The sequence below is a fragment of the Pyrus communis genome, chromosome 11, assembly GCF_963583255.1.
Source record: "Pyrus communis chromosome 11, drPyrComm1.1, whole genome shotgun sequence".
Lineage (NCBI taxonomy): Eukaryota > Viridiplantae > Streptophyta > Magnoliopsida > Rosales > Rosaceae > Pyrus > Pyrus communis.
The window spans coordinates 22669388-22697240 of record NC_084813.1 but is presented as its reverse complement, the minus strand read 5'-3'; the positions used below and the strand labels follow the sequence as shown (position 1 = coordinate 22697240).

General features: G+C 31.7%; 2 protein-coding genes across 3 annotated transcripts; one reads left to right on the top strand and one right to left on the bottom strand.

Moving 5' to 3' along the window:
• The first annotated feature begins 508 nt into the window (after positions 1 to 508).
• Positions 509 to 8331, top strand: LOC137707785 (agamous-like MADS-box protein FUL-L). Of its 2 annotated transcripts, none has more exons than XM_068446709.1 (8): positions 509 to 949; positions 5592 to 5670; positions 6433 to 6497; positions 6566 to 6665; positions 6794 to 6835; positions 7054 to 7095; positions 7203 to 7366; positions 7860 to 8331. In XM_068446709.1, exons 1-8 carry the CDS (start codon positions 765 to 767, stop codon positions 7990 to 7992), a joined length of 810 nt encoding a protein of 269 aa, XP_068302810.1. In that variant the 5' UTR covers positions 509 to 764; the 3' UTR covers positions 7993 to 8331. The 2 variants fall into 2 exon arrangements, with proteins under 2 accessions (XP_068302810.1, XP_068302811.1); XM_068446710.1 differs by having other exon boundaries at positions 7872 to 8288.
• Positions 8332 to 8483: 152 nt separating this feature from the next.
• LOC137707784 (ultraviolet-B receptor UVR8-like) lies at positions 8484 to 12541 on the bottom strand. Its single transcript, XM_068446708.1, has 9 exons — positions 12387 to 12541; positions 11974 to 12239; positions 11415 to 11608; positions 11273 to 11320; positions 10746 to 10818; positions 10373 to 10544; positions 9515 to 9946; positions 9241 to 9432; positions 8484 to 8693 (listed from the first exon to the last, which is right to left on the bottom strand). Exons 2-9 carry the CDS (start codon positions 12230 to 12232, stop codon positions 8648 to 8650), a joined length of 1416 nt encoding a protein of 471 aa, XP_068302809.1. The 5' UTR covers positions 12233 to 12239; positions 12387 to 12541; the 3' UTR covers positions 8484 to 8647.
• Between the last annotated feature and the right edge of the window lie 15312 nt (positions 12542 to 27853).

The window sequence follows — 27853 nt, the reverse complement described above, 5'->3', positions numbered from 1 at the left end:
TTTTTGTTAATAATTACACTTTCACACATAAAGGACAAACTTGGAGAGGAAATTAGGTTGAAGGACGAAAGTGGAAAAGCACGAAGTGTTTAGGAGGGCAATACAAAATTAACATTCTATCAGTATATTGTTTTCATCGAGAGATAGGCCATATAAATTTGGATGGTTAGAAATATAACGTTATAATTCTTACTTAATTAATCTTTTGTTGGAATAATTAATAAAGCTGAGAAGTGCCGTCAGCAACGGCAAATGCATACCATGCTCCTATGATGCCTTCCGTTTGGTCCCGCAGAGCTTAACCTGACATGATATTTGTACGGACTGTCTGCAGTCCTGTGACTAAATTGAGACACTGCAGGTGAATTGGCCTTTTGGACCACTACCAATTCGACAACGCATTACCCCAATACCACCAGGTTTCCCAAAACCACCATTCTCTCTCTCTCTCTCCATATTTATGCACAGCGCCTTTGCTTCCACAGAACTAAACCAGAACACTCCCCAATACAAAAATAGAAAGACACTACAAAAAAAACCCCTTCTTTCTTCCTTATCATGCTTTTGCTTTTTATCATCATCCAGCTGCTTCCTTTCCTTTCTTGTATGAACCAAATTAGGGTTTTCTCTCAAATTGGGTATATTTTCAATCTCTTGGGTTTCTAAGCACTAAAAAAGCAAGTGTTACTTCTTCTTCTCCCTCCTTTCTATATTTAGCAATATATAAGGGAAAAAAAAAGAGAGGGAAAATAAAAAGGAAAAAAATGGGAAGAGGTAAGGTTCAGCTGAAGCGAATCGAGAACACGATAAGCAGGCAAGTGACATTCTCAAAGAGGAGGACCGGATTGCTCAAAAAAGCTCATGAGATCTCGGTTCTGTGTGATGCTGATGTGGCACTTATTGTCTTCTCCACCAAAGGGAAGCTCTTTGAGTATTCTACTGATTCCAGGTCTTTACGTTTACTTAAGCTTTTTAAGCTCATATATTTATCTGGGTATATATATATATATATATATATATATATATATATATGAATATTTTTTTCCTGTTTCCTGTCGGTGTTTTTTGCTTGTGTTACTCCAGAAATCTTAAATACTAAAACAAAGCTAAACTTAATTAAACAACGTATACACTTAAGCTCTCTCTCCCTCTAGTTTGTTCTGGATCGGCCCTTTTTATCTATTTTTTGGTACCATATCTAAGGGGTCTACATATATACATGACAAAGTTATGGGCAAAAATAATTAGTACAGATTTTTTTTATAAATGTTCTTTCTTTGACTTACTAGCTAGAAATCACTAGCATACAAAACTTCTTGTTTTTTTATTTGTTTTATCTTTAGTTTGTTTTGCTCTTTTCTAATTAGATTATTGTCAGAATAAGTAGATGGAGTTTTAGATTTTTACCCATACATCACAAATTCAAAACTCTTCGCTCTCTTAAATTATTGTAATAGGTTCCCACTCTCCTTATTCCTTAATAATAGTAAAAATCTAAAATAACATATATTGTCAGAATAAGTACTTACTGGTCAAATCAGCAGAATGAATTAATTAACTTTTAAGTGCTAATTTTATATGAATATCTATGTACTTAAAAGGGACATTTAATCCATTTCTGTAATCCAGTGGTTTTTATGTATGAAGATTATATAAGACACTGGTTACAAGGCAATATATACCACCACTACTGAGTACTGTCCGAGTAAACGGTTGTCTCTCATGTAGAACCAAAAGAAAGCGCAGTACCAAGGGGGATATGCTCTTGCTTGTACTTTTCAAATTAGTAGTTATCTTTTATAATAATTTGTTTACAGGTGTTCGACCCGGGTGAGGGTTATTGAGCAATGTGTCATGATCGGGGTGGTGTTTTCCTAGGTTGCGTTACCTAGGATATATGTTTGAGCATCTTGTAAATGTAGCATATCCCATATAATGCTGGTTGTGCACCCAGGACTTAGGAGAAAGCACTCCTCCAATCATACAGTAAGTTGTGGAAAAGTTGCATAAGGAAAAGAGAGGAAAAAGTATGTTGGTTCGTTACTATATTTGATTCTGCAAAGGCTAATAGTGAGTTGCCTTGGTAGTTAGAGTTTTCGAATCAAACTCATTGTGTTTCGGGTTTAAACTCTCTCTGCCTCATCTTTAAAGTAAATTAGAGTAGAATATTAATCACTTGTGATACAAAAATTATGATTCCCAAAAGGATTTTTCATTTTGGTGTGATTAACTATTTGGACAGACAACAAGAATTAGGGACATCTGTAATTAAGCAGAATCCAAGTTAATTAGTACAACGGAGGATGAGAACTTTCAAATGGAGGATAAGAACTTTCAAAATTTTGGAAGACATTTTAAACTAGCCTGAAATTACCTAATAGATTTCATAAATGAATATTTGCTCATTTCAAAATTTATATTATTAACTACTTCTTTTCTTTCACCACTTAATTAGTACTACGGTCTAGCGTTTACTTGTTAGTGAGAAGTCTCAAGATCGAATCTCGTGAATGACAAATCTAATATCAATTTATTCCTCCCACCCCTTAATGGAAATATTTCATTGTATAAAAAAAATTCTCTTTCTTTTCATTTTGGATTAGTTTTATAAAATGCATGATACCATTGAACATAATAGAATGTAAGTGTGGATATTATTAGGAAACTTATATCTACGAGATTATGTGAATCTAAGGGCCTGTTGTGTAACATTTTCCTTCTTGGTTTTAAATTTCTCTTTTTGTTTAAGATTGCGAGGAGGTATACAAAAGAAAAGAGTGGTAAAGAATGGTGGGGGAAAAGTGGTAGGAGGGAGGTGGTAGAAATGTTTGAAGAATACTATATAAGATGAAAACTAATTAAAAACTAACACTACTTTAAAGTTTTGTTTCATTTATTATCCTTCATTTCTTCATTCTCATTCCATCCTCCTTTACCCTTCATTTCCGTATATATTTTTGGTGTTTCAAAACAACGAAAACTAAAATCAAAATTTAAAAGTTACTAAATAGGTTTTAAGGAAATAAGTTACTCAATTTCATGAGTAATGTTATATAATCATCAAGTATAAATTTTGCATTTTTCCCAACATGTATGTTGTGTTTGGACGAGCGAGTGATTACCAAGTACTAAGGGATTTAGGCTATATTGGCAAGAAATATACTAAAAAAAATATAAGATATATGGATTTGGAAGACTATGTAATGCACTTAGTGGAATTTGTTAATTAGTACCAAGGGATTTGAAACTACTACTTAAAATGAGTTATTTGAAACCATTGTTTAGTGACTTTAATTAGTGGATTTTCAATCCCTCTATCTAATGTTTTGTTGTGTGTTTCTAACTAATTTAGACTAAACTCATTAGTACTGGGAAATCCCTCATTGAAACACAGCAAAAAGGATTTCACTTGCATGCAACAATATAACAAGCTAAACTTGATGACAAGAAAGCATTACTCATAAAGTTGAGGTTTACTGGCCCGTTTAGAAATACTTCTCTCGAAATCACTTTTACTTGTAAGCATTTTTGCAAAAAGTATTTTGTATTAGAGGCACTCTGAAAAAGAACATGAAAGTAAGCAATAAAAAAACATTTGAAGCGTTTTTACAATCCAAAAACATTTTTAATAACTTTTTCTTCAAAATATTGGCCTTTTGGATCCCAACAAGTTGGTATCTTTTCTACACTTGTATTTATTCGGCCTCCAACCTTACAATTTTATCTCCTGAGTCTAGGGTTTCTGCAAGCTAAGGAGCTGTAGCCACCCCTTCGCCTTAATGTTTAACCAAGATAATAGGACTCAAGAGTTTTACCTAAAACCGTCAAGCTAAGTATGTTAGAATCTATGAGTTGAATTTCTGTTCCTAACTTCAGTTCAAGCTATATATTAAGATGTGAGCTCATGAGTCAACAATTACATTATGCTCAAATTATTTTTCTAACGTATACACCTACTTCTCCTTCTCATTGGCGACGTTCAAAATATATAACAAGAAATTAAGCGGGAGGGGCGAATTATGTCTATATGACAAATGTTATTGGTCTACTACACATTATTCTTAAAAGAGTAGTGCCACACTTATTATCTACTTGTACCATCTCTCTAATAGAAGCAAGGTTCTAAAAGACACTAGGCGCTAGTCCGGCGGCGGATTGGGGCCTAACGCCTAGGCGGCTAGGTGGGGCCTAGGTAGATTTAAGTAAATCTATTATATTTCGTGTAAATAAGTGTCTACTTATACTTAAAATATATATAATTACACCATAAACTACAAAATAAAATGACATATATAATGAAAACATGGGGAACAAGCATATAATGTGTGTTCATTTAAGTATTCAACAAGTCTCTTACAAGTTATTGAAAAAACTAAAATACAAAATAAAGTTATCTATTTTCTGTCAAAGTGAGTCGCGACATAGGTGGGTGCCTAGGCGTTTGGACGGGCTAGGCGGGCGCCTCAATAGGTCTAGGTGCCCTTTCTTAATTTTCAAACGCCTTGGCATTAATCGAAGCAGTGGTCAGTCGCCCAGCACCTAGGCGGGGAGTTTTAGAACAATAAAGGTAGGGTCCGTCAACGCATGTGTCCTATCTTTATTAGAGAATGGGTACAAATAGATAGTAAGAATAAAATTTTTATTTTTGAAATTTTTGCTGAATATATGCCAACAATTATATCTTATATTTTACATTTTAAATGTTTAGTCTTGAAAGAGTAATACTAGAGAGACCACATTTTTATACCACATTAGTGTACCATCTCATGTAGCAAGTAATGCATACAGCCAACGTCCAATGACATAAATTCATTAATTTACATGACATGTACACATCACTTGCCACATCAAATGGTTCACCAATGTGGTACAAAAATGTGGTCTTCCTAATATTTTCCTAAGTGGAATGGTTCATTCTAGGGTCATTTCCTGTTGCAATAAATTTATTGTAAGATTCACAACCTAATGTATATATGCCTTGTGATTCCTATGCTTATTAAGTTGTAGGGTTTGCAATTAAAAACCAAACATTTACGTTCACGTGCTTGGCATGGTGAACTCTTCCATTTCTCGTATTAGGAATAATACACACTGTTAATTACTTGCACAATACTATAATGTAATCACTACTGAAGTCTAAGCCATTACACTAGATTACAACCGCAAATGTTGAACTGGATCTGCGGTTTTTCATAGTGAGTGGTGCTGGCAGAGAAAGAAATACGTAAGTTGCTGCACATATAGTTGGAGAACTCTACAACTAAACGGAACTTACGTATTTCTTTCTCTGCCAGCATATTAGGTCTAGAGCAAGTTTATATGGCCAAAATATGGAAGGTTGCATGTATATATGCGCCGATTGTTCAAGTTAGGGGTTCTTTCTTAATTTCCAGATGATAAGTATCCAAGGCTATACATAACAAAAGTTTTGTGCTTTGGTGATCTTTTTCTGAATTTCGCTTTTCAACAATTCATCTACTTTTATGAATCTGATATGCATATTCTTGGACAACTATGTATGATGTGCGCTTATTTCATATTTATAAGCTTCTCATTGGCTTGTCGTTCTGAAAGATTTCATTTTTGTGAAGCATGGAGAGGATTCTGGATCGATACGAACAATATACCTTTGCAGAACGGCAACTAAACGGAACTAATTCTGAATCACAGGTATTTTATATATGCATCCTGGAGCTAGTACTAGTACTAATATGTAGAAGAAGATGACAAGTTGCATCAGTTAGGTTTCTTTCTTGTATATATGCTTTTAGAGTTGAGAATTGGTTACAAATTGAGAGCATTTTTCTCCTTTCATGTTCTGTATCCGATTTATATGAGTGTGTTTCCTTCAGTGCAATACTGATAGGCAAGAGAGGATTTAGGGTTGTTAATTGATTGCTAAACTTGTCTTTCTAATAGGATTGGATTAGGTTAAGCCATTAATAAAGATCCTGCAGAATCCATAGTTTTCTATTATTTATACGTTTCATATATATTCACCTCATGTTGAGATCCTGCAGAATCCATTGTTTTCTGTTATTTATATGTTTCATTATATATTCACCTCGTTGTTTTTTAGATAAGTACGATAATCTTTAATATTCAAGAACCGTACAAAAGCAAGGGTGCAAAATGTAGCCTCGTTTAAACCTTGTCATGGTTTGAACCTTGTCAAAGAAATAATGTGAGCCGCCGCCTAACCAATTTTTGTAATACTAATGGAGATTTTCCTGCATTTGAAAACCCTTGTAATAACTTCTGAATTTTTTGTTTTGTCAAACATTAGATTTGTTAGATTAGATGTTAGAATAGAGAGCCGAACCCACACCGTGATGCAAGGGCAACGCTCCTCTCCACCACCGTGGTAAAAGGTCACTTGCAATAACTTCTGAATTTTAGATTGCGTTAATAAAGCTTGTATACTTCTTATAGGAAAACTGGTCTGTGGAATACCCCAAACTTGCGGCAAGGATTGAAGTCATACAAAGGAAGCTGAGGTAAATTATTTAAGCTATTGTAAATGTTATGATAAAATGTTCATGGGTTGTGTTTAACGTCGATCTAGGAATTTTACGGGAGAAGATTTAGAACCCTTAAGCTTGAGAGAGCTTCAAAATTTGGAGCAACAGCTTGATACAGCTCTTAAGCGCATACGAACAAGAAAGGTAATGAAGTTACCTCAATTAATATTAAACCTGTCATATATAATTTACAGGTATGCTACCTCTGGGCAACTAATTAATAAACGATTTTTAATTAATACTAATTCCATATATAATTCTGGCATTTTCAGAACCAACTCATGCATGAATCCATTTCAGAGATGCACAAGAAGGTATAAAGTAATACCTCATGCATCTGTGTGGACATTAATCTATATGTTTCTGGTTGATTAGCTTAATTGTACCCTTAATTACGCATATACCTTCATTCAGGTGGGTTTTAGCATCATATTTTAGGTTTGTTTAGTTGGATTAGCATCATATTCAAGATGAATGAAACTGGTGTTTATGCATGCATGTGTCGCACATCTCACACTTTGACTTGTAACAGCAAAAGGCACTACGGGAACTAAACAACTCGCTAGCAAAGCAGGTATTAAAAAATTCAAAAGCGCTCTTATATGTTTATTTGAGAAATATTTTCTTAGAATAATAATAAAATTAAATCTTGGATTAACAGCAAATATTAATTGATTCAAGGTGAAGGAGAATGGAAAGATGGTTGAGGAAGAGCATGATCAGGTGCAGGTAGTAGGGCGGCAGCAGCAAACTAACCAAGGCCGCCACAACTCATCCACCCTCATGTTAATGCCGCCACCCCAACCCCCATCAACACCATCACTACCTACTTCTCGAAGCACCAGGTCTCTCTCTCTCTCTCTCTCTCTCTCTCTCTCTCTCTCTCTCTCTCTCTCTCTCCCCACAGCAATGTTTCCATAAGATCATATGCTCATGCATAATTAATTAGTATTCTTAGAAGGCTTTTTAGCCAAAATGGTCTTTGAGATTAGCATAACTTCTCTCCTTGGTCCTTTTGAAAATCGATAGAAGTGGTCCATGAGTTTGTCCACTGTTAATTATTTGGTTCTTCTTTGAAAAATCTTCGTTAAATGGAAGAGTAATTGGAGGGTTTGATTGAACGAAAATACCCTCAATTTAACGAAGATACGGAATGACCAAAATGATTGACGGTGGACAAACTTAGGGTTTTATCGATTTTCAATCTCAATAAATAAAATGAGGAATTATACCAATCTTAAAGACCATTTTAGCTAAAAAGCCTCCTTATAATTATATAAAGTTTTAGAAGTGGAATGACATTTGGGTTGCATGGAAAAGCTAATTATATCTACATAGAAAATCATGCAGTGGGGGATTCCAGGCAAGAGGAGCAACGGATGACGGTGATTACGAGGGAAGACCTCGACCGCCTGCTGCTAAAAACACACACATGCCACTGTGGATGCTTCGCCATTTGGATGAAATATAAGCTTTGCCGTGCCTACTAGTCAAATAAAATGTTTTGGGTTGTGGAAATGTTCCAAGATGCATATCACTAATCAACATTTAATTTACATCTACTGTTAATGTGTTTTTTGTTATTATAATTAAAGAATAAGAAAAACAATGTTTCTTCAGTCTTGTACTATTCTAATCATCTTGAAAGGAATTTTGAGGTTCACATACGATACAAGTATGTAAAATCCCACATCGAAAACCTAACAATCATATGTGCCATATTATTGGCATGTCGTTGATGTCGATACAGACAGAAGTTAAAACGTAATTTCCAGCTTGAACATAAGATTATTTAGTAGCTAATAGTAAGAAATCTTGGTCGATAATCAAGTCTATTTCATGTTTTTTATACAACTAATAGTGAATGGTTACGTAAACAAGTTCAACATCTCAATATGATGGTTCTTGACGCAACTAACTCCGTACTTCTTAGTTTTGGTTACAAATTATAGCAGTTTGACATAAATTCAAAGGGTTTAACCCCTTCACAATCTGATAACGACAACTCCGAATACCTAATTCATAACCAGATTGGAAATAAAGTGATTACATTGACACAAATTGACATAATGGATGTCAGTTTTAAATCTAATCCAATTGTTTCTTCACTTGCTATAACCGCTGGCCTAATTGTCTTCATATTCACAGTCGCCACCCTCGAGGACGTGCTGCCTGCAGAAAAAAGAAACGAATACATTGGCATCTTCATCAAAGATAAAAATAAAGAACACGAGAACAGAAGCATTTCAAAACCAATGGTGCAAAGCTCCAAGTGCATTACGAGTTAATGGAATATTATGTGATCAACAAATAGAACGCTGTAAGGAGGAGACGCGCGCCTCTATGAACTAGAGAACTCTTACGAGGTAGTTTCAGTTCCTGTGTTTCTATTTCCTATTGACTGTATGACATATGTTCTGACCTCTCTCCACTCTTCCCTTTTATTAAAATAACTCCATAAAAAAAGAAGCTAAATTACACTTTTTGTTACTATAGTCTAAACCTGATTCCAATCTTCTCCCTGTAATTCTAATTTTAACAAATTTACCATTATTTCTTGACATTTTCAATGCGATTCAAACAGAGTTCTAAAATATTTTCTCCTATTTTTACCAAGGCAGATAAACGATCAATAATTCAATATATAATTGTGGAATCAGATCATGGAAGAAGGTTAAATTTGCTGACAATCGGACCAGCCATGAAAAGAAATCCATACCTTAATCTTTCACAAAGCCGTGCTAAAGCATCTGAGCCTGTTCTAGACGCAATGTCTTCAATTGTAGAAGCATTCTTTAGATTAACACTATCTGCAAGCCTAAATTCACACAATTCCTTCAAGGAACATGCATCAGTCAACACGGCTGAATGGCCACCACCAGCTGCAAGTTTTCGCACTTCCCCAACGCACCTGTGTGATGCAAACTTCAATCAATGTACCAATCAAGAAAACCACGAAGAACCTGATCATGAACAATTTATCTGTACCGTACCAATCAACCGGGGATGGATACCAAGCATAAGTTGATTTCTCGTTAGATGCCTGACCATAGCTATTGTAGCCCCATCCATGAATTCTTCCATCCCTTGTAGAGATAAGTGTGTGGGAGTGTCCACACGCAATGAGTTGCACACTAGTTGGAACAACCAATGCAGGAATGTTACGGAAAAAAGACTGAGATTCATTAGGGTTGCATGAAAATAATCCCGTTTCAGGGCCAAGGCCTAACTGCCCTGCTCGACCACCACCCCAAGCATAAAGAGCTCCCTTCTGAGTCACAGCACACGTATGTACGCCACCGCATGCAACATCCTTTATGACTATTCCATCAAGTGCAACCACTCGCCTAGGCAATAACTCTTTCTCCCCAGATTGAAGGGAAGAATGCCCAAGTTGACCCATGTTTCCTAGCCCCCAAGTATACCTACGAGGGCCAAATAAAATTATTGTGAAGAAGAATTCAGCAAAGAAACCAAAGATAAACAAACAAATGAACAGAATACGACTTACTCGATGGGAAGACTACATAACAGATAAAGAGTATATGAGTATAATTGAAATATCAGTTCATAACATGTATCAATATCAGAGTAACCTCTTTATCTAGAACCTTGGTTAGTAAAACAACTGAGGTAAAAAAAAATTCTGAAGACACAACTCAAATCACAGATTAAAACACAAATATAAATGTAATCCAGTATTCTAGGCATCCTGTCTCCTTTCAAATGTGAGATTCCTATACGAAGATTTTCGCAAACCTTCTGAGTTAAATGTGCCATGCGGATAACCACAATACTTAAGCTTAACTATAGAACCTAATCTCCATCTAAGAATTCCTCAGATCACTTACACCTCGCCTTTTTCAGATATAGCTGCCGAGTGGTACTCCCCGCATGACACTTGGGTAATCTTCACAAGCTCAGGGGCTTCATCTAGGAACTTTGCATATGCATTTATTATACGAGCCCCCTGTAATCCGTCACATGTAAATCCTCTGCCAAGCTGACCATATTCATTATATCCTGGTGTATCATCACAGTATTAAAGTTTGACAAATTAGAGGTGGGAGAAGATGAATTTAAGGTTTCTTTCAGTTTCTAAGGGGCAGTAACTCTAGCAAAATTTCGCTAGAATAAGATTCAGCTCTAACATATGTACCTTGAAGCTGCTTTAAAAAAAATGTACGACATTATCAGAAACTAAGAAGTGGAATATGCTTTTACCCCACGCTTGTAGCAGGCCATCCTCTGATAAAGCGATCACATGAACTGCCCCACAAGACACTTGACAGATAATCTGTGAAAGACTTTTTAGTAAGTAGAAGGTATTAAATTTGATAACCATCCACTCTACTCTAGTAAAAGAATTCCGATTCCATTATGTAGTGTTCCTTTAGTTAAGCATTTGATATGACAGGTATTCGTATCTATCTTCTTGCAGGTTTTAGAGTTGTGATCTAAGACTAGTTCTCACTTTTAAATGCATTGCCCGCAGTGACAGAAAACCCTAGTAGTTGTTCATGAACCAACCCAGGTAATGACAAAAATCAAGGTTATTAAAATTACCGCCCCAATTTTTTCTTAATAGAACTAATTTACCTGATAAAAGAAAATGATTTTAGCCACAACTGAAAGTTGATGAGCTCATACCAAGTCATTTGTAAATCGACTATCCAAACAAAATAGTAGTTCTAATACCGAACAATTCCAACCTAAAAAGAAAAGCATAATGAATAGGAAGTGTAGCATACCGTGTTTGGAGTAAAGGCTCCCCAAAACAAACGTGGAGAATTCGATCCCTGTATGAGAAGTAGGGGAAAAGGTAAACAAATTATTATATCTGCCAGAAGGGAATGAAAGTAGGAATGAAGCTAAAGAAATTCATAGTAGGACCTGATTTTGCCCCCACACCCAAAGCCTTCTTGTTGAGACGGTTTCATCATTTTCACGAGGTTCTGCAATAGCAGCGGTACAATGTGCTCCACAAGACACAGATTTCACATACTCTGTCTGTAATTGCTTCACTTTCTTCGGATTTTTTCTTCGCTCCTCCGTTCCATCTCCCAATTGGCCGAAGTCATTAGCTCCTGGTCAATTGCTTACACATCCAGGTTATCCAAAGTGCACAAAAACCAAATACAATACATATTTACTCTATCAGCTACCGCAAACAAATGGCTAGTCCCCATCATTGTAACCAACCATTTTCCAAACCAAAAGATGGCGATTTAAGACGGGAAATCGTCCTTGCCCACAAAGCAAATGATTGAACTCATAAATGGAAAGATTATTTTCACAAAACCGTACGGATGAATCGTACCCCAGATATAAAAAATAAAAAATAAAAAACCATCTGAGCTAATCCACCAAAAACCATATCAAACAATTCAAAAATGGAATTTTTTTTTTTTTTAATTAAGACAATAAAACAAAAAGATGAAAGCTTAATTACCCCAAGTGAAAAGCGACCCATCGGAGGCAACAGCGGCGGTGTGCTCGCGGCCGCAAGCAATGTCCAGCCACCGCGAATTAGCCCCAGCCGTGCATCCAAAAAGCTCCGGCGACAGCTGTTTCGGAATCCTCAACTGCACCTCCTTCCCGTTCCGACCCGTCTGCCCGGACTGGTTGTAACCCCACACGTAAATCGCACTCTTCGTCGGAATACTAACCGGCCGGTTGCGACCCAGAAGATCATCAATTTCCATTTCCATAAATGCCCTTCACAAATTGAACCACAAAGTTACAACTTACAAGCTAACGAATTTAACAAAAAGTTAACAAATTTCAATCCAATTGAAGGAGAAAGTGGAGAATTGGGATTTTCTCGGCATCCAAACAGAGAGAGAGAGACAGAGACAGAGATACCTGGAAGAGTCAAAGTGGGAAGAGGAAGAAAGAAGGGAGAAACTGAAAAATGGTTGCCGTTAGTCGTTGGAGAAATGTAAAGAGGTAAATATTGTGTTCCGAGAACTCCGGAGGCGGAGTCGGGTCGGGTCGAGTGGATGAGGCTCCATGCGTGTGACACGCACGCAGCTGCCTTGGAAATCAATGAAAATTTCAAACCCCCACCAAAAATTTATGTATTGTTATAAATAGATCAAAGTTAGAGAGGTAACCTTTTTAATGGTAGGTGCGAGGCAGATGTAAAATGTCACACTAAAATTATAGCACAAGAGGATAACAAATAAAAGGCAGAGGAATAGATGATGTTACTGATCTTTTCTCTCGTTCTCTTCTTTTATATTTTTATGTATCTTTTGATTGCAGTCGAGTGCTCTATGTATAGAGCAACTCGTATTACTACATTTGAAATTTACAACACAATTTTGACAATATGATATCCTGCATTCCCAAAGTCAGTTTTCAATCTGTTATGGGAATTGACAATGTGTGCGTGTAGTCATAAACAATGCCAATTTTAAAAGCCAATCTGTGAGGGGATTGAAAAAACTCCACCAAAACACTGTAGTTATAATAGATTTAGCATGGGAAAATATATTTTGAAGAACATAAATATGATAGTTGTAGTTATGGTAAGAGAAATAAAAAAAATAAAAAAATTGAAAAGAGGGGGATTGGTATGAAATTAGCGACTTTGTTTCAGTTAAATTGCTAGTTAGCTAGCGATCGTACTTCTATATGATCGCTAGCTTACTAGCAACTCCCTTGAAGGACAATAGGAAGAAAAGTACCGATCGTAACATTTTTACCCCTCATTTTTTTCTTTTTCTTTTTCCATTGAATTTTTTTTCCTAAAACTATTTTTTATTGATTTTTAAAGTTGAAAATATGAGAATATCTTTAAATTTAGGTTTTAAATCATTCATTTCAATTGTTTAAATATTAATTATAATAGATTTAGCATGGGAAAATATATTTTGAAGAACATGAATATGATAGTTTGTAGTTATGGTAAGAGAAATAAAAAAAATAAAAAAATTGAAAAGAGGGAGATCGGTATGAAATTAGAGACTTTATTTCAGTTAAATTGCTAGTTAGCTAGCGATCGTACTTCTACATGATCGCTAGCTTACTAGCAACTCCCTTCAAGGACAATAAGAAGAAAAGTACCGATCGTAACATTTTTACCCCTCCTTTTTTTCTTTTTCTTTTTCTTTTTCCATTGAATTTTTTTTCCTAAAACTATTTTTTATTGATTTTTAAAGTTGAAAATATGAGAAAATCTTTAAATTTAGGTTTTAAATCATTCATTTCAATTGTTTAAATATTAATTATAATAGATTTAGCATGGGAAAATATATTTTGAAGAACATGAATACGATAGTTTGTAGTTATTGTAAGAGAAATAAAAAAAATAAAAAAATTGAAAAAAGGGGGATCGGTATGAAATTAGCGACTTCGAAAAAGTTAAATTGCTAGTTAGCTAGCGATCGTACATATACATGATCGCTATCTTACTACCAACTCCCTCCCAGGACAATAAGAATAAAAGTATCGATCGTAACATTTTTACCCCTCCTTTTTTTCTTTTTCTTTTTCCATTGAATTGTTTTTCGAAAACTATTTTTCATTGATTTTTAAAGTTGAAAATATGAGAATATCTTTAAATTTAGGTTTTAAATCATTCATTTCAATTGTTTAAATATTAATTATAATATATTTAGCATGGGAAAATATATTTTGAAGAACATGAATACGATAGTTTGTAGTTATGTAAGAGAAATAAAAAAAAATAAAAAAATTGAAAAGAGGGGGATCGGTATGGAATTAGCAACTTCGTTTCAGTTAAATTGCTAGCGATCTAGCGATCGTACTTCTATATGATCGCTAGTTTTCTAGCAACTCCCTCCCTGGACAATAAGAAGAAAAGTACCGATCGTAACATTTTTACCCCTCCTTTTTTTCTTTTTCTTTTTCCATTGAATTCTTTTTCGAAAACTATTTTTCATTGATTTTTAAAGTTGAAAATATGAGAATATCTTTAAATTTAGGTTTTAAATCATTCATTTCAATTGTTTAAATATTAATTATAATATATTTAGTATGGGAAAATATATTTTGAAGAACATGAATACGATAGTTTGTAGTTATGTAAGAGAAATAAAAAAAATAAAAAAATTGAAAAGAGGGGGATCGGTATGGAATTAGCGACTTTTTTCCAGCTAAATTGCTATCGAGCTAGCGATCGTACTTCTATACGATCGCTAGCATACTAGCAACTCCCTCCGAGGACAATAAGAATAAAAGTACCGATCGTAACATTTTTATCCCTCCTTTTTTTCTTTTTCTTTTTCCATTGAATTGTTTTTCGAAAACTATTTTTCATTGATTTTTAAAGTTGAAAATATGAGAATATCTTTAAATTTAGGTTTTAAATCATTCATTTCAATTGTTTAAATATTAATTATAATATATTTAGCATGGGAAAATATATTTTGAAGAACATGAATACGATAGTTTGTAGTTATGTAAGAGAAATAAAAAAAATAAAAAAGTTGAAAAGAGGGGGATCGGTATGGAATTAGCGACATCGTGTCAGTTAAATTGCTAGTTAGGTAGCAATCGTACCTCAATATCATCGCCAGTCTACTAGCAACTCCCTCTGTGGAGAATAAGAAGAAAAGTACCGATCGTAACATTTTTACCCCTCCTTTTTTTCTTTTTCTTTTTCCATTGAATTTTTTATCGAAACCTATTTTTCATTGATTTTTAAAGTTGAAAATATGAGAATATCTTTAAATTTAGGTTTTAAATCATTCATTTGAATTGTTTAAATATTAATTATAATAGATTTAGCATGGGAAAATATATTTTGAAGAACATGAATACGATAGTTTGTAGTTATATAAGAGAAATAAAAAAAATAAAAAAATTGAAAAGAGGGGGATCGGTATGGAATTAGCGACTTTTTTTAAGCTAAATTGCTAGCGAGCTAGCGATCGTAATTCTATACGATCGCTATCTTACTAGCAACTCCCTCCGAGGACAATAAGAATAAAAGTACCGATCGTAACATTTTTATCCCACCTTTTTTTCTTTTTCTTTTTCCATTGAATTGTTTTTCGAAAACTATTTTTCATTGATTTTTAAAGTTGAAAATATGAGAATATCTTTAAATTTAGGTTTTAAATCATTCATTTCAATTGTTTAAATATTAATTATAATAGATTTAGCATGGGAAAATATATTTTGAAGAACATGAATACGATAGTTTGTAGTTATGTAAGAGAAATAAAAAAAATAAAAAAATTGAAAAGAGGGGGATCGGTATGGACTATGCGACTTGTTTTCAGTTAAATTGCTAGTTAGCTAGCGATCGTACTTCTACATGATCGCTAGCTTACTAGCAACTCCCTCCGAGGACAATAAGAATAAAAGTACCGATCGTAACATTTTTACCCCTCCTTTTTTTCTTTTTCTTTTTCCATTTAATTGTTTTTCGAAAACTATTTTTCATTGATTTTTAAAGTTGAAAATATGAGAATATCTTTAAATTTAGGTTTTAAATCATTCATTTCAATTGTTTAAATATTAATTATAATAGATTTAGCATGGGAAAATATATTTTGAAGAACATGAATACGATAGTTTGTAGTTATGGAAGAGAAATAAAAAAAATAAAAAAATTGAAAAGAGGGGGATCGGTCTGGAATTAGCGACATCGTTTCAGTGAAATTGCTAGTTAGCTAGCGATCGTACTTCTAAACGATCGCTTGCTTACTAGCAACTCCCTCCCTGGACAATAAGAACAAAAGTACCGATCGTAACATTTTTACCCCTCCTTTTTTTCTTTTTCTTTTTCCATTGAATTGTTTTTCGAAAACTATTTTTCATTGATTTTTAAAGTTGAAAATATGAGAATATCTTTAAATTTAGGTTTTAAATCATTCATTTCAATTGTTTAAATATTAATTATAATATATTTAGCATGGGAAAATATATTTTGAAGAACATGAATACGATAGTTTGTAGTTATGTAAGAGAAATAAAAAAAATAAAAAAGTTGAAAAGAGGGGGATCGGTATGGAATTAGCGACATCGTGTCAGTTAAATTGCTAGTTAGGTAGCAATCGTACCTCAATATCATCGCCAGTCTACTAGCAACTCCCTCTGTGGAGAATAAGAAGAAAAGTACCGATCGTAACATTTTTACCCCTCCTTTTTTTCTTTTTCTTTTTCCATTGAATTTTTTATCGAAACCTATTTTTCATTGATTTTTAAAGTTGAAAATATGAGAATATCTTTAAATTTAGGTTTTAAATCATTCATTTGAATTGTTTAAATATTAATTATAATAGATTTAGCATGGGAAAATATATTTTGAAGAACATGAATACGATAGTTTGTAGTTATATAAGAGAAATAAAAAAAATAAAAAAATTGAAAAGAGGGGGATCGGTATGGAATTAGCGACTTTTTTTAAGCTAAATTGCTAGCGAGCTAGCGATCGTAATTCTATACGATCGCTATCTTACTAGCAACTCCCTCCGAGGACAATAAGAATAAAAGTACCGATCGTAACATTTTTATCCCACCTTTTTTTCTTTTTCTTTTTCCATTGAATTGTTTTTCGAAAACTATTTTTCATTGATTTTTAAAGTTGAAAATATGAGAATATCTTTAAATTTAGGTTTTAAATCATTCATTTCAATTGTTTAAATATTAATTATAATAGATTTAGCATGGGAAAATATATTTTGAAGAACATGAATACGATAGTTTGTAGTTATGTAAGAGAAATAAAAAAAATAAAAAAATTGAAAAGAGGGGGATCGGTATGGACTATGCGACTTGTTTTCAGTTAAATTGCTAGTTAGCTAGCGATCGTACTTCTACATGATCGCTAGCTTACTAGCAACTCCCTCCGAGGACAATAAGAATAAAAGTACCGATCGTAACATTTTTACCCCTCCTTTTTTTCTTTTTCTTTTTCCATTTAATTGTTTTTCGAAAACTATTTTTCATTGATTTTTAAAGTTGAAAATATGAGAATATCTTTAAATTTAGGTTTTAAATCATTCATTTCAATTGTTTAAATATTTATTATAATAGATTTAGCATGGGAAAATATATTTTGAAGAACATGAATACGATAGTTTGTAGTTATGGAAGAGAAATAAAAAAAATAAAAAAATTGAAAAGAGGGGGATCGGTCTGGAATTAGCGACATCGTTTCAGTGAAATTGCTAGTTAGCTAGCGATCGTACTTCTAAACGATCGCTTGCTTACTAGCAACTCCCTCCCTGGACAATAAGAACAAAAGTACCGATCGTAACATTTTTACCCCTCCTTTTTTTCTTTTTCTTTTTCCATTGAATTGTTTTTCGAAAACTATTTTTCATTGATTTTTAAAGTTGAAAATATGAGAATATCTTTAAATTTAGGTTTTAAATCATTCATTTCAATTGTTTAAATATTAATTATAATAGATTTAGCATGGGAAAATATATTTTGAAGAACATGAATACGATAGTTTGTAGTTATGGAAGAGAAATAAAAAAAATAAAAAAATTGAAAAGAGGGGGATCGGTATGGAATTAGCGACATCGTTTCATTGAAATTGCTAGTTCGCTAGCGATCATACTTCTAAACGATCGCTTGATTACTAGCAACTCCGTCCCTGGACAATAAGAATAAAAGTACCGATCGTAACATTTTTACACCTCCTTTTTTTCTTTTTCTTTTTCCATTGAATTGTTTTTCGAAAACTATTTTTCATTGATTTTTAAAGTTGAAAATATGAGAATATCTTTAAATTTAGGTTTTAAATCATTCATTTCAATTGTTTAAATATTAATTATAATAGATTTAGCATGGGAAAATATATTTTGAAGAACATGAATACGATAGTTTGTAGTTATGTAAGAGAAATAAAAAAAATAAAAAAATTGAAAAGAGGGGGATCGGTATGGACTATGCGACTTGTTTTCAGTTAAATTGCTAGTTAGCTAGCGATCGTACTTCTACATGATCGCTAGCTTACTAGCAACTCCCTCCGAGGACAATAAGAATAAAAGTACCGATCGTAACATTTTTACCCCTCCTTTTTTTCTTTTTCTTTTTCCATTTAATTGTTTTTCGAAAACTATTTTTCATTGATTTTTAAAGTTGTAAATATGAGAATATCTTTAAATTTAGGTTTTAAATCATTCATTTCAATTGTTTAAATATTAATTATAATAGATTTAGCATGGGAAAATATATTTTGAAGAACATGAATACGATAGTTTGTAGTTATGGAAGAGAAATAAAAAAATTAAAAAATTGAAAAGAGGGGGATCGGTCTGGAATTAGCGACATCGTTTCAGTGAAATTGCTAGTTAGCTAGCGATCGTACTTCTAAACGATCGCTTGCTTACTAGCAACTCCCTCCCTGGACAATAAGAACATAAGTACCGATCGTAACATTTTTACCCCTCCTTTTTTTCTTTTTCTTTTTCCATTGAATTGTTTTTCGAAAACTATTTTTCATTGATTTTTAAAGTTGAAAATATGAGAATATCTTTAAATTTAGGTTTTAAATCATTCATTTCAATTGTTTAAATATTAATTATAATAGATTTAGCATGGGAAAATATATTTTGAAGAACATGAATACGATAGTTTGTAGTTATGTAAGAGAAATAAAAAAAATAAAAAAATTGAAAAGAGGGGGATCGGTATGGACTTAGCGACTTGTTTTCAGTTGAATTGCTAGTTATCTAGCGATCGTACTTCCACATAATCGCTAGCGTACTAGCAACTCCCTCCGAAGACAATAAGAATAAAAGTACCGATCGTAACATTTTTACCCCTCCTTTTTTTCTTTTTCTTTTTCCATTGAATTTTTTATCGAAACCTATTTTTCATTGATTTTTAAAGTTGAAAATATGAGAATATCTTTAAATTTAGGTTTTAAATCATTCATTTCAATTGTTTAAATATTAATTATAATAGATTTAGCATGGGAAAATATATTTTGAAGAACATGAATACGATAGTTTGTAGTTATGTAAGAGAAATAAAAAAAATAAAAAAATTGAAAAGAGGGGGATCGGTATGGAATTAGCAACTTCGTTTCAGGGAAATTGCTAGTTAGCTAGCGATCGTACTTCTACACGATCGTTTGCTTACTAGCAACTCCCTCTGTGGAGAATAAGAAGAAAAGTACCGATCGTAACATTTTTACCCCTCCTTTTTTTCTTTTTCTTTTTCCATTGAATTTTTTATCGAAACCTATTTTTCATTGATTTTTAAAGTTGAAAATATGAGAATATCTTTAAATTTAGGTTTTAAATCATTCATTTGAATTGTTTAAATATTAATTATAATAGATTTAGCATGGGAAAATATATTTTGAAGAACATGAATACGATAGTTTGTAGTTATATAAGAGAAATAAAAAAAATAAAAAAATTGAAAAGAGGGGGATCGGTATGGAATTAGCGACTTTTTTTAAGCTAAATTGCTAGCGAGCTAGCGATCGTAATTCTATACGATCGCTATCTTACTAGCAACTCCCTCCGAGGACAATAAGAATAAAAGTACCGATCGTAACATTTTTATCCCACCTTTTTTTCTTTTTCTTTTTCCATTGAATTGTTTTTCGAAAACTATTTTTCATTGATTTTTAAAGTTGAAAATATGAGAATATCTTTAAATTTAGGTTTTAAATCATTCATTTCAATTGTTTAAATATTAATTATAATAGATTTAGCATGGGAAAATATATTTTGAAGAACATGAATACGATAGTTTGTAGTTATGTAAGGGAAATAAAAAAAATAAAAAAATTGAAAAGAGGGGGATCGGTATGGACTATGCGACTTGTTTTCAGTTAAATTGCTAGTTAGCTAGCGATCGTACTTCTACATGATCGCTAGCTTACTAGCAACTCCCTCCGAGGACAATAAGAATAAAAGTACCGATCGTAACATTTTTACCCCTCCTTTTTTTCTTTTTCTTTTTCCATTTAATTGTTTTTCGAAAACTATTTTTCATTGATTTTTAAAGTTGAAAATATGAGAATATCTTTAAATTTAGGTTTTAAATCATTCATTTCAATTGTTTAAATATTTATTATAATAGATTTAGCATGGGAAAATATATTTTGAAGAACATGAATACGATAGTTTGTAGTTATGGAAGAGAAATAAAAAAAATAAAAAAATTGAAAAGAGGGGGATCGGTCTGGAATTAGCGACATCGTTTCAGTGAAATTGCTAGTTAGCTAGCGATCGTACTTCTAAACGATCGCTTGCTTACTAGCAACTCCCTCCCTGGACAATAAGAACAAAAGTACCGATCGTAACATTTTTACCCCTCCTTTTTTTCTTTTTCTTTTTCCATTGAATTGTTTTTCGAAAACTATTTTTCATTGATTTTTAAAGTTGAAAATATGAGAATATCTTTAAATTTAGGTTTTAAATCATTCATTTCAATTGTTTAAATATTAATTATAATAGATTTAGCATGGGAAAATATATTTTGAAGAACATGAATACGATAGTTTGTAGTTATGGAAGAGAAATAAAAAAAATAAAAAAATTGAAAAGAGGGGGATCGGTATGGAATTAGCGACATCGTTTCATTGAAATTGCTAGTTCGCTAGCGATCATACTTCTAAACGATCGCTTGATTACTAGCAACTCCGTCCCTGGACAATAAGAATAAAAGTACCGATCGTAACATTTTTACACCTCCTTTTTTTCTTTTTCTTTTTCCATTGAATTGTTTTTCGAAAACTATTTTTCATTGATTTTTAAAGTTGAAAATATGAGAATATCTTTAAATTTAGGTTTTAAATCATTCATTTCAATTGTTTAAATATTAATTATAATAGATTTAGCATGGGAAAATATATTTTGAAGAACATGAATACGATAGTTTGTAGTTATGTAAGAGAAATAAAAAAAATAAAAAAATTGAAAAGAGGGGGATCGGTATGGACTATGCGACTTGTTTTCAGTTAAATTGCTAGTTAGCTAGCGATCGTACTTCTACATGATCGCTAGCTTACTAGCAACTCCCTCCGAGGACAATAAGAATAAAAGTACCGATCGTAACATTTTTACCCCTCCTTTTTTTCTTTTTCTTTTTCCATTTAATTGTTTTTCGAAAACTATTTTTCATTGATTTTTAAAGTTGTAAATATGAGAATATCTTTAAATTTAGGTTTTAAATCATTCATTTCAATTGTTTAAATATTAATTATAATAGATTTAGCATGGGAAAATATATTTTGAAGAACATGAATACGATAGTTTGTAGTTATGGAAGAGAAATAAAAAAATTAAAAAATTGAAAAGAGGGGGATCGGTCTGGAATTAGCGACATCGTTTCAGTGAAATTGCTAGTTAGCTAGCGATCGTACTTCTAAACGATCGCTTGCTTACTAGCAACTCCCTCCCTGGACAATAAGAACATAAGTACCGATCGTAACATTTTTACCCCTCCTTTTTTTCTTTTTCTTTTTCCATTGAATTGTTTTTCGAAAACTATTTTTCATTGATTTTTAAAGTTGAAAATATGAGAATATCTTTAAATTTAGGTTTTAAATCATTCATTTCAATTGTTTAAATATTAATTATAATAGATTTAGCATGGGAAAATATATTTTGAAGAACATGAATACGATAGTTTGTAGTTATGTAAGAGAAATAAAAAAAATAAAAAAATTGAAAAGAGGGGGATCGGTATGGACTTAGCGACTTGTTTTCAGTTGAATTGCTAGTTATCTAGCGATCGTACTTCCACATAATCGCTAGCGTACTAGCAACTCCCTCCGAAGACAATAAGAATAAAAGTACCGATCGTAACATTTTTACCCCTCCTTTTTTTCTTTTTCTTTTTCCATTGAATTTTTTATCGAAACCTATTTTTCATTGATTTTTAAAGTTGAAAATATGAGAATATCTTTAAATTTAGGTTTTAAATCATTCATTTCAATTGTTTAAATATTAATTATAATAGATTTAGCATGGGAAAATATATTTTGAAGAACATGAATACGATAGTTTGTAGTTATGTAAGAGAAATAAAAAAAATAAAAAAATTGAAAAGAGGGGGATCGGTATGGAATTAGCAACTTCGTTTCAGGGAAATTGCTAGTTAGCTAGCGATCGTACTTCTACACGATCGTTTGCTTACTAGCAACTCCCTCTGTGGAGAATAAGAAGAAAAGTACCGATCGTAACATTTTTACCCCTCCTTTTTTTCTTTTTCTTTTTCCATTGAATTTTTTATCGAAACCTATTTTTCATTGATTTTTAAAGTTGAAAATATGAGAATATCTTTAAATTTAGGTTTTAAATCATTCATTTCAATTGTTTAAATATTAATTATAATAGATTTAGCATGGGAAAATATATTTTGAAGAACATGAATACGATAGTTTGTAGTTATGGAAGAGAAATAAAAAAAATAAAAAAATTGAAAAGAGGGGGATCGGTATGGAATTAGCGACTTCGTTTCAGTGAAATTGTTAGTTAGCTAGCGATCGTACTTCTATACGATTGCTTGCTTACTATCAACTCCCTCCCTGGACAATAAGAACAAAAGTACCGATCGTAACATTTTTACCCCTCCTTTTTTTCTTTTTCTTTTTCCATTGAATTGTTTTTCGAAAAGTATTTTTCATTGATTTTTAAAGTTGAAAATATGAGAATATCTTTAAATTTAGGTTTTAAATCATTCATTTCAATTGTTTAAATATTAATTATAATAGATTTAGCATGGGAAAATATATTTTGAAGAACATGAATACGATAGTTTGTAGTTATGTAAGAGAAATAAAAAAAATAAAAAAATTGAAAAGAGGGGGATTGGTATGGAATTAGCGATATCGTTTCAGTTAAATTGCTAGCGAGCTAGCGATGGTACATCTATATGATCGCTAGCTTTTTAGCAACTCCCTCCCTGGACAATAGGAACAAAAGTACCGATCGTAACATTTTTACCACTCCTTTTTTTCTTTTTCTTTTTCCATTGAATTTTTTTTCGAAAACTATTTTTCATTGATTTTTAAAGTTGAAAATATGAGAATATCTTTAAATTTAGGTTTTAAATCATTCATTTGAATTGTTTAAATATTAATTATAATAGATTTAGCATGGGAAAATATATTTTGAAGAACATGAATACGATAGTTTGTAGTTATGGAAGAGAAATAAAAAAAATAAAAAAATTGAAAAGAGGGGGATCGGTATGGAATTAGCGATATCTTTTCAGTTAAATTGCTAGCGAGCTAGCGATGGTACATCTATATGATCGCTAGCTTTTTAGCAACTCCCTCCCTGGACAATAAGAACAAAAGTACCGATCGTAACATTTTTACCACTCCTTTTTTTCTTTTTCTTTTTCCATTGAATTGTTTTTCGAAAACTATTTTTCATTGATTTTTAAAGTTGAAAATATGAGAATATCTTTAAATTTAGGTTTTAAATCATTCATTTCAATTGTTTAAATATTAATTATAATAGATTTGGCATGGGAAAATATATTTTGAAGAACATGAATACGATAGTTTGTAGTTATGGAAGAGAAATAAAAAAAATAAAAAAATTGAAAAGAGGGTGATGGGTATGGAATTAGCGACATCGTTTCAGTTAAATTGCTAGCGACCTAGCGATGGTAATTCTATATGATCGCTAGCTTTCTAGCAACTCCCTCCCTGGACAATAAGAAGAAAAGTACCGATCGTAACATTTTTACCCCTCCTTTTTTTCTTTTTCTTTTTCCATTGAATTTTTTTTCGAAAACTATTTTTCATTGATTTTTAAAGTTGAAAATATGAGAATATCTTTAAATTTTGGTTTTAAATCATTCATTTCAATTGTTTAAATATTAATTATAATAGATTTAGCATGGGAAAATATATTTTGAAGAACATGAATACGATAGTTTGTAGTTATGGAAGAGAAATAAAAAAAATAAAAAAATTGAAAAGAGGGGGATGCGTATGGAATTAGCGACATCGTTTCAGTTAAATTGCTAGCGACCTAGCGATGGTAATTCTATATGATCGCTAGCTTTCTAGCAACTCCCTCGGTGGACAATAAGAAGAAAAGTACCGATCGTAACATTTTTACCCCTCCTTTTTTTCTTTTTCTTTTTCCATTGAATTGTTTTTCGAAAACTATTTTTCATTGATTTTTAAAGTTGAAAATATGAGAATATCTTTAAATTTAGGTTTTAAATCATTCATTTCAATTGTTTAAATATTAATTATAATAGATTTAGCATGGGAAAATATATTTTGAAGAACATGAATACGATAGTTTGTAGTTATGGAAGAGAAATAAAAAAAATAAAAAAATTGAAAATAGGGGGATCGGTATGGAATTAGCGACATCGTCTCAGTGAAATTTCTAGTTAGGTAGCTATCGTACTTCTAAACGATCGCTTTCTTACTAGCAACTCCCCCCCCAGGACAATAAGAACAAAAGTACCGATCGTAACATTTTTACCCCTCCTTTTTTTCTTTTTCTTTTTCCATTGAATTGTTTTTCGAAAACTATTTTTCATTGATTTTTAAAGTTGAAAATATGAGAATATCTTTAAATTTAGGTTTTAAATCATTCATTTCAATTGTTTAAATATTAATTATAATAGATTTAGCATGGGAAAATATATTTTGAAGAACATGAATACGATAGTTTGTAGTTATGTAAGAGAAATAAAAAAAATAAAAAAATTGAAAAGAGGGGGATCGGTATGGAATTAGCGATATCGTTTCAGTTAAATTGCTAGCGAGCTAGCGATGGTACATCTATATGATCGCTAGCTTTTTAGCAACTCCCTCCCTGGACAATAAGAACAAAAGTACCGATCATAACATTTTTACCACTCCTTTTTTTCTTTTTCTTTTTCCATTGAATTTTTTTTCGAAAACTATTTTTCATTGATTTTTAAAGTTGAAAATATGAGAATATCTTTAAATTTAGGTTTTAAATCATTCATTTGAATTGTTTAAATATTAATTATAATAGATTTAGCATGGGAAAATATATTTTGAAGAACATGAATACGATAGTTTGTAGTTATGGAAGAGAAATAAAAAAAATAAAAAAATTGAAAAGAAAGGGATCGGTATGTAATTAGCGACAACGTTTCTGGGAAATTGCTAGTTAGCTAGCGATCGGACATCCAAACGATCGCTTGCTTACTAGCAACTCCCGCCCTGGAGAATAAGAAGAAAAGTACCGATTGTAACATTTTTACCCCTCCTTTTTTTCTTTTTCTTTTTCCATTGAATTGTTTTTCGAAAACTATTTTTCATTGATTTTTAAAGTTGAAAATATGAGAATATCTTTAAATTTAGGTTTTAAATCATTCATTTCAATTGTTTAAATATTAATTATAATAGATTTGGCATGGGAAAATATATTTTGAAGAACATGAATACGATAGTTTGTAGTTATGGAAGAGAAATAAAAAAAATAAAAAAATTGAAAAGAGGGTGATGGGTATGGAATTAGCGACATCGTTTCAGTTAAATTGCTAGCGACCTAGCGATGGTAATTCTATATGATCGCTAGCTTTCTAGCAACTCCCTCCCTGGACAATAAGAAGAAAAGTACCGATCGTAACATTTTTACCCCTCTTTTTTTCTTTTTCTTTTTCCATTGAATTTTTTTTCGAAAACTATTTTTCATTGATTTTTAAAGTTGAAAATATGAGAATATCTTTAAATTTTGGTTTTAAATCATTCATTTCAATTGTTTAAATATTAATTATAATAGATTTAGCATGGGAAAATTTATTTTGAAGAACATGAATACGATAGTTTGTAGTTATGTAAGAGAAATAAAAAAAATAAAAAAATTGAAAAGAGGGGGATGGGTATGGAATTAGCGACATCGTTTTAGTTAAATTGCTAGCGACCTAGCGATGGTAATTCTATATGATCGCTAGCTTTTTAGCAACTCCCTCCCTGGACAATAAGAAAAAAAGTACCGATCGTAACATTTTTACCACTCCTTTTTTTCTTTTTCTTTTTCCATTGAATTTTTTTTCGAAAACTATTTTTCATTGATTTTTAAAGTTGAAAATATGAGAATATCTTTAAATTTTGGTTTTAAATCATTCATTTCAATTGTTTAAATATTAATTATAATAGATTTAGCATGGGAAAATATATTTTGAAGAACATGAATACGATAGTTTGTAGTTATGGAAGAGAAATAAAAAAAATAAAAAAATAGAAAAGAGGGGGATCGGTATGGAATTAGCGACATCGTTTCAGGGAAATTGCTAGTGAGCTAGCGATCGTACTTCTAAACGATTGCTTTCTTACTAGCAACTCCCGCCCTGGACAATAAGAACAAAAGTAACGATCGTAACATTTTTACCCCTCCTTTTTTTCTTTTTCTTTTTCCATTGAATTTTTTTTCGAAAACTATTTTTCAGTGATTTTTAAAGTTGAAAATATGAGAATATCTTTAAATTTAGGTTTTAAATCATTCATTTCAATTGTTTAAATATTAATTATAATAGATTTAGCATGGGAAAATATATTTTGAAGAACATGAATACGATAGTTTGTAGTTATGGAAGAGAAATAAAAAAAATAAAAAATTTGAAAAGAGGGGGATGGGTATGGAATTAGCGATATCGTTTTAGTTAAATTGCTAGCGACCTAGCGATGGTAATTCTATATGATCGCTAGCTTTTTAGCAACTCCCTCCCTGGACAATAAGAACAAAAGTACCGATCGTAACATTTTTACCACTCCTTTTTTTCTTTTTCTTTTTCCATTGAATTTTTTTTCGAAAACTATTTTTCATTGATTTTTAAAGTTGAAAATATGAGAATATCTTTAAATTTAGGTTTTAAATCATTCATTTGAATTGTTTAAATATTAATTATAATAGATTTAGCATGGGAAAATATATTTTGAAGAACATGAATACGATAGTTTGTAGTTATGGAAGAGAAATAAAAAAAATAAAAAAATTGAAAAGAGGGGGATGGGTATGGAATTAGCGACATCGTTTTAGTTAAATTGCTAGCGACCTAGCGATGGTAATTCTATATGATCGCTAGCTTTTTAGCAACTCCCTCCCTGGACAATAAGAACAAAAGTACCGATCGTAACATTTTTACCACTCCTTTTTTTCTTTTTCTTTTTCAATTGAATTTTTTTTTCGAAAACTATTTTTCATTGATTTTTAAAGTTGAAAATATGAGAATATCTTTAAATTTAGGTTTTAAATCATTCATTTCAATTGTTTAAATATTAATTATAATAGATTTAGCATGGGAAAATATATTTTGAAGAACATGAATACGATAGTTTGTAGTTATGGAAGAGAAATAAAAAAAATAAAAAAATTGAAAAGAGGGGGATGGGTATGGAATTAGCGACATCGTTTCAGTTAAATTGCTAGCGA